The sequence below is a fragment of the Carya illinoinensis genome, chromosome 9, assembly GCF_018687715.1.
Source record: "Carya illinoinensis cultivar Pawnee chromosome 9, C.illinoinensisPawnee_v1, whole genome shotgun sequence".
NCBI lineage: Eukaryota > Viridiplantae > Streptophyta > Magnoliopsida > Fagales > Juglandaceae > Carya > Carya illinoinensis.
In genome coordinates, this window is record NC_056760.1 from 33423398 (window position 1) to 33438245 (window position 14848).

The following is a 14848-nucleotide window of genomic DNA, read 5'->3' on the forward strand; positions in this document are numbered from 1 at the left end:
TTGATTTGTTTTATTTGATTTGAATTTATTGAGCTTGTTTGCTTGTATTTATTTATTTAGTTATGTTATTGCATGCCAGTATGTTTTATTTTCTTGTTATGTGATTTGGTTTTGGTTTTTGGTTTTATGTTGTTGGTTTTTTTTGTTTTTCTTAAAGGGGGTCAAAGGTTATGTTGAGGCAGGAAGATGGTTAGGCCAAGAAAGTCTACTCAAGAGCCTCGGGACGATACGCCGAGAGATAATGCCATAGCCCAAGCGATAAGGCAAATGACTGAGTTCATGCAGCAAAATTTTAGGCCACACCAAGGAGGTCCTTGGCCACAACAAGGAGGGTCTTGGCTACTACAAGGAGGGCCTAGTGGAGTGGTGCAAGCTGGATGCACCTATGAGCGCTTTCTAGCACATAGAACTCCACCCTTCACGGGAGAAGATGATCCACTATGGGCTGGAAAGTGGGTCAGAGATTTAGAAAGAACTTTTGAAGTATGTGGTTGCACTGAGGCGCAACAAGTACTTTATGCCAACTATCTATTGCAAGGCACTGCTTCTGAGTGGTGGGATACGAAAAGGGTAATGCTGGAGTCAGAATTGGGGTCTTTCACCGTTGTGACCTGGCAGCGCTTTAAGAAAGAATTTAATGATCGATTATTTCCCGCTTCCGTGAGGCGGCAAAAAGCAAGAGAGTTTACAAGCTTGGTCCAAGGGGGTATGACCGTGGAACAGTATGCCCGAAGATTTATAGGGCTTGGGCGATTTGCTCCCCACCTCATCGCCACGGAGGAGATGCAGGCCGAACGTTTCCAAGAGGGTCTGTGTCCTAATATACGCAGAATGGTGGTCTGCCACCGGATTTTCACTTTTCAAGATTTAGTGGACTTGGCCACTCTTGCAGAGGAAGAGAATAATTTGAGTATGGGCGCCCCTCTAGGACATAAGAGGCGGAGTTTTTCTGGTGAAGGAAGTAGTTCGGGGTCGCCTCAGAAATTTGTTCAGCGGACCGGGACTTGACCACAAGTGGCCTCAGGTGTACGTATGGGAGGACGGGTGCCAGTTTGTGGAAGATGTAATAGAGCTCATGAGGGTGAGTGTCGGCTAAGTGGTGGAACCCATTGTTACCGATGTGGCCAAGAGGGACATTTCGCTCGTGAGTGCCCTGTTAGAGTTCAAGGAAGCCGTGGAGGTAGACGTGGTGGAAGAACAAATCAGAGGCAAACAGTGCAAGCCCAGGTTTATGCTGTTACACCTGGAGATGTTGATGATGAGGCACCAGCGACCCATGATGCTGGAGTGATTACAGGTACGGATCTAATTTAATTTAATGTTGGATTTGATTTTTGGTGTGCTTTGGTTTCTTCTTTGTATTTGGCTTTCATGGGTTGATGCGTTTGGTTCAGGGAGAGTCCGTTTATATGAATTTTATGCTTGCACTTTGTTTGATTCAGGTGCATCACAGTCGTTTGTATCTTCCACTTTCGCTCGGATGTGTAATCTGGTTACGGAACATTTGCCGAAGTCATTGGTAGTGGCTCTACCAAATGGTGAAGTGGTGTGGTGCTCCAAAGTTGCTTTGGGTTGCCCTTTGAATTTTGGTGGAAGGTTTCTGGATGCAGATTTGGTTGTATTTAAGTTGCTGGGATTTGATATCATCCTTGGGATGGATTAACTATATCGATATTCTGCAAGTATTAATTGCAGAAGTCGGGTAATTAGCTTTCAGCTCCTAGATGGTGATTATTTGGAATTTGCGGGGAGTAAGCTAAAAGAAAAGTCGATAGTTATATCGGCAATTCAAGCGAGAAGAGAGATTGCATGTGGAGCGGATGCCTTCTTAGTCCAAATGGTGTCTACGCCATCTGAGAAGAAGTCATTGGTAGATATCCCAATTGTGGAAGAATTCCTTGACGTGTTTGTGGATGACTTGCCTGGACTACCCCCTGTTCGTGAAATGGAGTTTGTTATTGATTTGGAACCTGGAGCGGCCCCTGTACATAAAGCCTCGTACCGTATGGCACCCGCTAAATTAAAAGAGTTGAAGGTTCAGTTGCAAGTGTTGGTGGATAAGGGGTTTATTCAACCAAGTACTTCGTCGTGGGGTGCACCAGTGCTGTTTGTTAAAAAGAAAGATGGTACCCTCAGGATGTGCATTGATTATCGGGAATTAAATAAGGTGAACATCAAGAATAAATATCCTCTGCCACGGATTAATGATTTGTTTGATCAGCTTCAAGGAGCAGCTGTGTTCTCAAAGATTGATTTAAGGTCAGGATACTACCATTTGAGGATAAGAGACAAGGATGTACCCAAAACTGCTTTCAGGTCGAGATATGGATATTATGAATTTAAGGTGATGCCGTTTGGGTTAGCCAATCCCCTGCTGCTTTTATGGATTTAATAAATCGGATATTTAGACCTTATTTGGATTCTTTTGTGGTAGTGCTCATTGATGATATTTTAATTTATTCCCGAGATTTTGAGGAGCATGTTTACAATCTTCGTCTAGTTCTTGGGAAATTAAGAGAACACCAGTTGTATGCCAAGCTAAGCAAATGTGAATTCTGGTTGGAAGAAGTTAGATTTCTTGGGCATGTGATTTCCCGAGACGGGGTGGCTGTTAATCCTAGTAAGGTGGAAGCCATTTTGTCATGGCAGCGTCCGACAACCGTGCGCGAGATTCAGAGTTTCTTGGGACTTGCCGGATATTATCGAAGATTTGTAGAGGGATTTTCTCGCTTATTCGGACCTCTCACAACTTTAACTAGAAAGAATGCAGAATTTATTGGGTCAGATAAGTGTGAGAGAAGCTTCCTAGAATTGAAGAACAGGTTGACAACTACACCAGTGTTGGCACTTCCAGAACCGCACAAGTCATTCGTAGTTTTTAGCAATGCGTCTAAATTTGGATTGGGTTGTGTCCTTATGCAGGAGGGACGGGTTGTTGCTTATGCATCCCGTCAGCTAAAGGATCATGAGAAGAATTATCCGACGCACGATTTAGAATTGGCTGCGATTGTATTTTCTCTTAAGATCTGGCGGCACTTTTTGTATGGGGAAGCTTGCGAAGTATACACCGATCACAAGAGCTTAAAGCACTTGTTTTCCTAGAAGAATCTGAACATAAGGCAAAGGCGATGGCTAGAGTTAATCAGTGACTACCAGTGCGAGATCAAGTATCATCCGGGGAAGGCAAATATAGTTGCGGATGCTTTGAGTCGAAAGTCGCACTTGGAAGATGAAGCCGAATCGTCAGAATTGGATTCTTTAATTTGTGGGATGAGAAGACTCCTTATTGAAAGTTCACAACAAGAGGAGATATTATCTTCAATCCTTGATATTCGAGTAGCTGATTTTGAGGAATTGAAGACTCTTCAAAGGAAGGATCCGAAGCTATTGGATATCAGAAAAAGAGTCAAAAAATCTCGAGGGCCGTTGCATTATAGTATGGATAAATATGGAATTCTTCGGTTCCAAGATCGTAGAGTGGTCCCCAAAGATTCAGAATTCAAGGAGCAGATCATGGCAGAAGCTCATGCGGCCCCTTATTCAGTTCATCCTGGCAGTACGAAGATGTACCGGGACTTGAAGAAAAATTATTGGTGGGAATGAATGAAAAAGGATATTGCCTTGTATATCGAGAGATGCCACACATGCCATCAAGTCAAGGCCGAGTATCAAAGATCCACTGGTATGCTCCAACCCCTCCCTATTTCTGAGTGGAAGTGGGACAACATCACAATGGATTTTGTAGTGGGCTTGCCGAAGACTCCTAGTGGAAACAACTCGGTTTGGGTGATTGTTGACCGGTTAATGAAGAGTGCTCATTTCTTGCCTGTTAATAATACTGATTCCTTGGGTAAGTTGACTCGCTTGTACGTGAAAGAGATAATGCGGTTGCACGACATACCGAAGAGTATTGTGTCGGATCGGGACCCAAGGTTCACGTCTCAGTTTTGGAAAAGTTTGCAGGCAGCATTGGATACTAAGTTGAAGTTTAGTACTGCATATCACCCACAGACGGATGGCCAATCAGAGCGCACTATTCAGACTCTTGAAGACATGTTGCGAGCATGCGTTATGGAATTTCAAGAGAGTTGGAAAAATCAGTTGCCGCTCATAGAATTTTCTTATAATAATAGCTTCCATGCGTCCATCCAGATGGCTCCTTATGAAGCTCTTTATGGGAGAAAGTGCAGATCACCTTTGTGTTGGGATGAAGTCGGGGAGAATAAAATAATTAGACCCGAAATAATTCAAGAGATGCAAAGCCAAGTTCGGATTATCAGGGATAAAATGGCGGCAGCTCAGAGTCGTCAGAAAAGCTACGCAGATACCAAGAGGAGAGAGTTATCTTTTGAAGAAGGTGATTGGGTTTATCTCAAAATCTCTCCCATGAAAGGAGTTAAGCATTTTGGTAAAAGGAGGAAACTGGATCAGAGGTATGTCGGCCTTTTTCAGATTTTGGAGAATGTAGGGTCCGTCGCTTATAGAATTGTTTTGCCAAAATATTTTGGGGATATTCACGATGTCTTCCATGTATCATCCTTAAAGAAGAGTTTTGGACAACAAGAGCCGCGCTTTGTCGACCCATAGAGTATTCAGTTGCAACCAGACCTTACTTATGAGGTTGTTCCTTCACAGATCATGGATTGGAAAGAGCAACAGTTGAGATCCAAGACGATACCTCTGGTAAAGGTGGCATAAGGAGATCCGTTAGCTCAAGATTTCTCTTGGGAGCAAGTAGCAGACATGAGGGAGCAGTACCCCTACTTGTTTGAGTAAATGACGGTACGTTTCTTAAACTTGGTCTCAGTGGAATCATGTGGCTTGTTTCAAGTTGGTGTTTGATCTTGTAAATTTCGATGACAAAATTTGTTTTTAAGGGGGGAGGATGTGATACCCCGTTTTTACATATTTTTTTCACTGAATGAGTATATTAATTTAATTAATATATTAGCTCTTTTATTTTAAATTATTGTATTTTAATTGGTTTTACTTTAGTTTGATGTGGTTTTTAATTTATTTTAGTCGTTTTATAGTTTTTTAAAATCGTTTTCGTCGGATCAGTATTTGGACTCCGGATGTGAGGATTGGACCTCATTTCTTTTCCCTCATCTTTTCTTTTTCCCTTTTTTCTTTTCTCTTTTCTTTTTCTTTCCCTTTTTCCTTTTTCTTTCTTTTTCTTTCTTTCTTCTTCTTTTTCCTCCTCTCCCGCGCACACGAGCTCTCCCTTTTCTCTCCCATCGCCGATCTGTCCTCCACCCAGACCCACCACTGCTGGCCGACGTCGCCAACATAGCCACCACCGTTCGACTGCCTTCCGAGCCGCCGTTAACCCCCTAGAGCCCCATCTTTCCGCACGGTTTTGAGCCATTTCTGGTGTCGTGGCTCCACCTCCGGCCACCACCTTTTTACCACTTCATCCCCTACCTCTTGCCATCCTAACCCACCCAATTCCGGTTCCGATCCGTTGCCGAAGCAGCTCCCACGAGCTCAACTCCGATCAGCCCATTTTTGCACTTCCACCGCCACCCACGGCCAAAACTCACTTCCATTAGCTTCATAAACATCTCTAGACCATTCCCTATAAATTTCATGTCTTGGTTTGTCCCCGTTCAAAAATGGGTAATTTACTACCTACGGCCACAGTGTAAAATACACTGTTATGTTGCTTTTTTTCCTCCATTTGCAACGTCGCGAGCTTTCAAAAAATACCTTATAGCGCTGTAAATATTTTCCAAACTTCATTTTAGATTTAAATATATTTTTCTCTTACAATAAATTATTTGACTAGTTGGTTGATTCCGGACTGAGTCCGAGGAGTTTGGGGGTCGGATGGATTGAGGACGGAGTTACTTGGTTTGTTGATTTGTGATTGGTTGGTTAATTGTGCCTTGAGGTGTGCATTGCATGATGCATTCATGTGCATTTTATTTAAAATGAGAAAATCCAGTTTTATTTGCGTAAATGGATTTTCGGGTGCGTGTGTATCACGACCCCAAGCCGAGATGGGGTATTATCTCGGTAGAGCTCCTCTAGTCACTCGGGAGCGTAATATACTGAGTGACGTCCCCTGGGTTGTCGCTGGGCAACAACGAGAGCGGGCGGGATGGTAACGCTCTCGTACCGACTCCGTGACCCTTTGCTAGCAAGGGCTAGAGGATGCTTGGCTACGTACATGCAGGGTGTGGAACTGGGCATCGCTCCTTTAGGTGTCACACGCGTGGCCGTTACCTGCGGTGTGGCACAAGAGCCAGGGTTTCCGGATGAACCCTAAGGTAGGTCGTGGTGCATTCAGATTAATTGGTTATTGATATGAGTTGGATTTGTGTCAAATGAGACTTTTGGCGTGAGTTGGAAAGTAATACGTTTTCGGGGCCAAATGGGATTTTTGGCGTGCATGGAAAAATATGGTTTTATGGGTTATGTGTATTGGCATTCTTTCATGCATATTGTTTGAGTTTAATATATTTTAATCTAGTGGCGTTTGGATCTTACTTACCTGTGGCACCATTTTTGGTACCGTAGATTTTGATACAGAGATCGAGGAGGAGGAGGAGGAGGCCGAGCCCGAGGAGGCGGCTCCGCCAGAGTATTGAGTTAGAGTTTATGCTTTGTAGTTGGTTTAAAACAATATTTGTGACTTGTAATATTATTATGTATGTTTTGAACGGGTTTGTATTAAACTAAGACAATTCTAGTACTCAGTTATAAGACTCTTTCGTTATCCGCTGCATGTTTTCTTTTGTACACTTGTTGCATGTACACACACTTGGCACTTGGCGATAGGGTGGTGACCCGTGTTGTCATCATCCGAACGTCTCGATTTTCTCGTGTCGGTACGTGGGATTTGGGGGCGTCACATCTTCATTGGAAATAGCTGCATTTACAGTAGGTGAATATCGCTTTTCTTTGGGTCCAGTCCAACCAGGGGGATATCCATGCAACTGGAAACATTTCTCCACAGTGTGTCCATTGTACCCACAGTGAGTACAATATAGAGAGGATCTCTTTGACTTGTCTTTCAAGAATTTAGGCTGGTGATTAATTTGTTTGACCAACAAAGCATGAGTTTCATGATCAACAGAATTATTCAATTGTCGCTGACTTTCCTCTTGAATCAGCAAGGAAAATACCTTTGCCATGCTTGGGAATGGGGAACAGAGAAGTAATTGACTCCTTATTGAGGCATAAGAGTCATTGAGACCAACTAAAAACTTTAAGACATAATCAGATTATTGTCTCATAAGCAGAAAATCAAATAGGTTGCAGGTGCATGAAGCCATCTTCCCACAGCTACAAGTAGGAAAGGGTCTGTGATTGAGATATTCATCCCAAAGTGTCTTAAACGAACTGAAGTACTCAGTAATTGTTAAAGAACGTTGAGTAATGGAACTGAGAGATTTTTTAAGATGAAAAACTCTAGGACCATCACTTCTCAAATATCTGGTCTTCAATTCATTCCATAAATCGACAGCAGAGGCAACATAAAGAAGACTACTTCTTATTTCTTTCGATATGGAGTTCATAAGCCAAGAAAGTACCAGATTATTGGCTCGAAGCCAAGCAGTGTGGAGAACACGTTGATCAGCAGAAGGAGCAAGGATTGATCCATCAATAAACGCAGCTTTGTTCTTGACAATTAAGGCAATGATAATAGATTGACTCCAAGCAATGTAATTATCACCAGCAAAATTTCTGAAACAACCAACACACCAGGATTATCACTTGGATGCAAGTAGTATGGACTAGAGGAATCGTCCAAAGGATTTTGACGAAGATGAGAGGAATGAATAGATACATCATCATCAGAACTCATTCTTGGAAATTTCCAAGAAATGCAAGAAAATTATGGTTGGATATTACAAAGGTTTTGGATCGAAGATGCTTGTAATCGTATCAGGAAGTGAAGTTGCGGAAGCAAGATTATTTTCAATCTGATACCATGTTAAGTTTCAGATGAAATCAAGATCATGAACTCGGGATGAAGAGAGAAACTTAGAACTGATATGTATTCTTCTGTATTGATTGAATGGAATTATTACAAAATGAAACTCTATTTATATATAAGTAAAAATGACTAACTAACTAACCAACTCTTCTTTGACTAACTAACTAACTAACTCTTCTTCCTCTTTTAATTTAACACGTGCTGCTGCTGCTTTAGACTTCAATTCCATTTGTTCAATCTTGGATGCTATACTCCAACACTTATCCATGTCTGTGTTGTGATTAATTTATTAATTATGTTATGTTATCTAGTTGTGATGTTAAACTAAAAAGCTATGTTCTTAGTGTTATTTATTAAAAACATATTTTGTGGGTGGGTGCGTATCACAACCCCAAGCTGAGGTGAAACATTATCAGCCCCAAGATGAGATGAGACATTATCTCGATGGAGCTCCTCTAGTCACTCGGGAGCATGTCAAATTGAGTGACGTCCCTTAGGTTGTCGCTGGGTGACAACAAGTTCGAACGAGATGGTAACGCTCTCATACCGACTCTATGACCTTTCTCTTGGCAGAGGCTAAAGGATGCCTGGTCATATATAGGTTGGGTGAGGAGTTAGGCATCACTTGTTACAAAGTCACACGCACAGTCATTACCCATAGTGTGACAAAGGGAGTCAGGATGTACATATGGTCCCTATAGGAGACCATGGTGCATTCTGTTATTAAATGGATGCTTTAAAAATGTATATGTGGGTTTCTAAGTATGAGGCTTTCTGGGATTATTGAGAATGAAATCGGTTTGGTACAATTTTGGTAATTCTCAAAGATCTCATTTTTCCCCTTTACTCCGAAATGTGTATATTTTTCTATGTTTATATTTTTGAGTGTCATTCTTTTCGTTTTATTGCTGAGATTGCAAAATCTCATTGTGGGATCCCCACCTGCATTTTCGTTCATCGAAACCGTAGATTTTGATGCAAATGACGATTATGAGTTTGGAGGATTGGCTCCCCCTAAGAGCATCCCCATCCGGTTTTACTTCCCCATCCCTATAATTTAACTCAAATACTCATTTCCTCAAATTTATCCCTAAAATTTGTTTATCTTCTAAAAACCTCCTACATCCCATTCCCCATCCCTATCTCTATTCTTTTAAATAACATTTCTCTATTCTTTTTTTATTACTTTTTTCTCTCTCTTCCATTTACAATCTTAACTACTAACTGTTTTGTTTTATTATCAACTTTTTAAAATATCACTTTCTACTAAATATTTATTGGAGATTAAGACTATCCAATACAGTATTTTTTTTTTAAATTGAAATTTGTAGGAATAAAATAAAATATTTTTATTAATTAGTGCATTTTCTAACGTGATGACAAATTTAATTAGATCCGGACTCAATATCTCTAATGAAAAACCGAAAGTCATGTATTGATGATAAAATTTTTTTATTGGATGCAACGGTAATATTTCAGCAACTTTTATTCAACGGTAATATTTTCTGTCTTAACTACAAACGGTAATATTTTTTGTTTTTTCTCCAACGGTAATATTTTTTGTTTTTTCTCTAACGGTAACTTTTTTTGTCTTCTCTCAAACGGTAACATTTTTACTCCTATGTCAGACGATAGTAGTAATTCCTCTATAAATATGCAAACTCAAGCCTCATTTCCTCTATACAAACCGAACTTCTATTGCATCCTTTCATCTCCTACTCCTTTCATCATATGGCTCGTACTTTCTTTCGCAAATTATTGACATACGTATCATCTGAAGATGAGAGTGATGTTCAAAACATGGAGGCGGATGGTCAGTCATCGAGGCGACGTGGCAATAGCCAACATCGTAAGTTTATTCGACGTGATCATGTTCAGGGACACGAGCGTCTATTTCGTGATTACTTTGCTGAAAATCCAGTGTATCCCTCGAATCTATTTCGAAGGAGATTTCGGATGAGTCGTCCCCTATTTCTTCGTATTCTAAATGAAGTAGAGTGTAACGACCCGTACTTCGTCCAGAGAAGAGATAATGCCAGCCGACTCGGTTTATCTTGTATGCAAAAAGTCACCGCAGCACTTAGAATGCTGGCGTATGGGGTTACTGGAGATTTTATGGATGAATACATACGTATTGGTGAAAGCACCGCAATGGAGAGCCTAAAAAAATTTTCTGAGACAGTAGTAACTGTTTTCTCAGAAGAATATCTAAGGTCTCCAACTGCTAATGATATAGCCCGATTGCTTGCAGTTGGTGAACAACGAGGATTCCCAGGAATGCTGGGAAGCATTGATTGCATGCATTGGAAGTGGAAAAATTGTCCCGCAGCTTGGAAAGGTATGTACTCTGGCCACATCCGTGAACCAACTATTATTTTAGAAGCAGTTGCTTCATATGATCTCTGGATATGGCATGCCTTTTTTGGTATGCCCGGTTCACATAACGATATTAATGTGCTAGAGAGATCTTTTATTTTTACGGAACTTGCCCAAGGGCGTGCTCCTCCAGTTAATTACACTATCAATGGCAACGACTATACTATGGGCTATTACCTTGCGGACGGTATTTATCCCAAGTGGCGAACTTTTGTGAAGACCATTCCATCACCACGTGGAAATAAGAAGAAAAATTTTGTGAAAGCACAAGAATCCGCAAGGAAAGATGTCGAGCGTGCATTCGGGGTACTTCAACAACGATTTGCTATCATTCGTGGACCTTCCCGAATGTTTAAAGTGAAGGAACTAACGAATATAATGAAAACATGTGTTATTCTACATAATATGATAATTGAAGACGAGCGTGATGATTGTGAGTGTCTGAACATTGAATATGATCAACTTGATGATAATCTCCCCGAATTGTCGCGCAATCATACAACTGAGCTTACAGACTTCATCCAGCGTCATCATGATATTAGAGACACCTCGGCACATCATCAGCTTCAAGAAGATCTAATCGAACATCAATGGCTTTTACATTCACAACATTAGTCAGGGTTGCTTTACCTTTTATTATTTCCTTAATGTAATTGGGCTCCTATGTTTAAGTTAATCGGATTTGCATTTGTATTTCATTATTGTTATCAAAATTCCTCTATATTAATGGTAATTGAGTTTGTTTCTGAAAATGTCGTTGAGTCATTAATGGTAATTGAGTTTGTTTCTGAAAATGTCGTTGAGTCATTAATTGCACAACCATCATCATACTTCCCATATTAAATTTATACAAATACAAAAAAGATTAATTACATGTATTTTTACACATATATAATTGTGTCAAACATAAAATAAGAAATCAAATACAAAATAATCAATCCAAATCGTCGGACCGACTGCGTCTCGCCATGACCTCCCTCTGGAGTTGCTGGAAAAACTGCCGCTGCAATTCTGGCATGACACTCACATCCATCATCATAATGCGCTGATCTGATTCCTTCTTCGTGAGCTCCACTTTCTCAGCCTCCAACCACAGCCGTTCGTCCTCTTGACGTAATTTTCTGTCCTCCGTCTCCTTGTCATACGCCATCTTCTCGGCTTTAAGACGAAAAAACTCTTTCTCCTGAGCGCGTGACTCCTCCAACAGAGTATATTTCATCTTCCTGAGTTGGAAGTTCTCCTCTGCATGCTGGCCTTGGGCCTTTCGTTTTCCTTTCTCAGCTTTCCTTCCAATTGGTCGGTCAGGCTCCATAACTTCATTCTCCATCACATGGTCCGCCTCGAGATCAAAAATTCCATCAACTGTAGCTTCAGAACATCGAGTTGGGGTCGGGGATGGGGACATCGTCTTCCTCCGCTTTGGATCCTCCTTTGTCGCGCGCCAAATCCACTTAGGTTGGTCCTTCAACAGCTGCCAACAATGCTCGAACTGGAATGAGCATTTCTCTAGCGATTGGTACATAACCTTCGCTTTGTCAAACTTGTAAGAGAAAAAGAAACAAATGTTAAATCAATACTTATGAACAAAAATTGTTTGAGTAAAGGACATTGGGATTTGATAATGTTACCTTATCTTGCTCGGTCATGCCACTTTGATTTAACCCTTCAACTTGGGCTAGTTTCGCACAAAATTTGTTTGTGGCCTTTTGGATCACTGACCACCGGTGAATTAAAGACTTTATCGTCCGCTCATTTGTGGTTTCTTTAAATTGATGAAAGTACTCAAATATTTTTTCCCAAAGCTGTGAGTGTTTTTGATCTGTTCCCTGGACGGCATCAAGGCTACAATTTAGCCATGCGGAGACAAGTAACTTGTCTTCCTCGGGGGTGAAGTTCGCACCCCTCACTGATTTCCTAACACCGATAGGGTCGTTAGGGAGTTAAGGTGGAGAGTCATCGAGGGTCACTGGAGATGCTCCACATTGCCCACCATAAGTGGGCTCGAGTTGAGGATCTTGACTTAGGAGGTTTGTGAAGTACATATGTCCAGAGTCTTGTGAATCCATTGCTAAAAACGCATTGAAAATGTTAGAAACTAGTTTCGGAAAGTTTGGGGTGTTAGTCCGGGTGGATGGCTCAGAAACCGTTTGGTATGATCTTGGAAAGTTGGCAACCCATTGATGGCCAAAACAACCGGTTCCCAATACTTATTGGCCGTCCTGATTACCTAGCCATCGGGGAAATGACCATTAAATTTCCCATATCCCCACAACCGGTTGTCATCATCACAGCCTTGTGGTTTAATTTACACATAATATAACTCAATTAATCAATAATACCAAACAACATGCAAAACAAAATAATCCTAAATACGAGCATCCCCATCCGGTTCTACATCCATATCAAATATATAAATAATTAAAAAGGCTCAGAATGGTGTAAATATTGACACCATGTGTAAGCAAGGAGCCCAACATTCGAATTAGGGCTGAGCAGAAATCCGAAAATCCGACTCCGGCTCCGACTCCGCTCCGACTCCGACAAGTCGGAGTTGGAGTCGGAGTTTTTCCCCCCTGGAAGTCGGAGTCGGAGTCGGAGTCGGAGGTGGAGCTGTACCGACTCCGCTCCGATCCGACTCCGACTCCGATACACCAACTCCGACTCCGATAAATCATCCGACTCCGACTCCGACTCCGACTCCGACTTCCAATCCGACTCCGACTTCCACTCCGACTTCCAATCCGAATCCGACTCCGACTGCTACTCCGACTCCGACTCCGATATTGTGCATATTTTATAAAAATATGTGTTATCAATATATTAACATCTAATAAATAATAATGTATAAACATTATAATGAATAATATAAGTTAATAAAGTTAGTATAAGTTAATTTACATTACTAATTTACTATAAGTTACTATAAGTTAATATAGTTATTAGTTACACTATAAGTTACTAATTACTATACCTTATATAGTTAATTTACATTACTAATTTACTATAACTCTATAAGTTATTGGTTATGTATTTTTAATTTTGGTATAAGTTAACTATAAGTTACTATAAGTTACTATATAAGTTACTATAGCTTATTTTATATTTTACATTACTAGTTTACTATAAGTCAATATATAATATATAGTTATATTATATATAATATATAGTTATATATATACTATATATATTAAGGGCTTATATAGTATATAGTTACTATACTATGTATTTTTTATGCATTACTCATATATATTTATATGTTTTATATAACTATACCTTATATAGTTAATTGACATTACTAATTTACTATAAGTTACTATATAAGTTACTATAGCTTATTTTATATTTTATAATTTACATTACTAGTTTACTATAAGTTAATATATAATATATAGTTATATTATATATAATTATAGATTATATATATACTATTACTATATATATTAAGGGCTTATATAATATATAGTTACTATACTATTTATTTTTTATACATTAATCATATATATTTACATATAATATATAACTATACCTTATATAGTTAATTTACATTACTAATTATATATAAGTTACTATATAAGTTACTATATAAGTTACTATATATACTATATATAATATATATACTATAATATATATAGTTATACTTATATACTATAATATATATAGTTATATATTAACTTATTATATAGTTAATTTACATTACTAATTATATATAAGTTACTATATAAGTTACTATATATACTATATATAATATATATACTATAATATATATAGTTATATATTAACTTACTAATTAACTATACTTATATAATATATATATATAGTTATACTTATATACTATAATATATATAGTTATATATTAACTTACTAATTAACTATACTTATATAATATATATATATAGTTATATTATATATAATAGTATAGTTATATTAGTTAATATATATAGTATTAAATCAAAATTATTATTTGATTTAGAGTTAAAAAAAAAAACAAAACAAAAAAAAAATAAAAACAAAAGTGGCCGAAAAGACCAAAAGGTCTGAAGACTAAAGTATTAAGAAGTTAAGAGTCTTAAGACCGGTTTTTAGAGTTTTTTAAAAAAAAAAAAAAAAAAAAAAAAAAAAAAAAAAAAAAAAAAAAAAAAAACCCAAAAGGGGCCAAAAATACCAAAAGCCCCCTCCCCCCATACGGAAATAAAGTAACTTACTTAGGGTTTATACTCCAACACCCAAGTCCTGAAGTCCAGAAAGTTTGAAACGGCGCCCAAGCTCTCAGCCTTCAACAACCCCAGCAGCTGCAGACTCCCTCAGCCCCAGCCTTCGACGCCCTCAACCACCAAGAAACCGTGCAGCTCCAGCCTCCGACGGCTTCTCCGGTATCTCTTCTCTCTCTCTCTCTCTCTCTCTCTCTCTCTCTCTCTCTCTCTCTCTAGTATTTTATTCATGGATATAGGTTTTATTCATGGATATTGGTTGATTTATTTTTTATTTCTCTTTTAAATGCTATGGGTTTGGTTGTTGATTGTTGATTTG

General features: G+C 39.1%; 1 protein-coding gene across 1 annotated transcript; it reads right to left on the reverse strand.

The window, feature by feature from the left end:
- Positions 1–11255: 11255 nt before the first annotated feature.
- Positions 11256–11967, reverse strand: LOC122277015. The gene is made up of 2 exons (XM_043086899.1): positions 11950–11967; positions 11256–11861 (listed from the first exon to the last, which is right to left on the reverse strand). The coding sequence occupies exons 1-2, from the start codon at positions 11965–11967 to the stop codon at positions 11256–11258; spliced, it is 624 nt and encodes a 207-aa protein (XP_042942833.1).
- Between the last annotated feature and the right edge of the window lie 2881 nt (positions 11968–14848).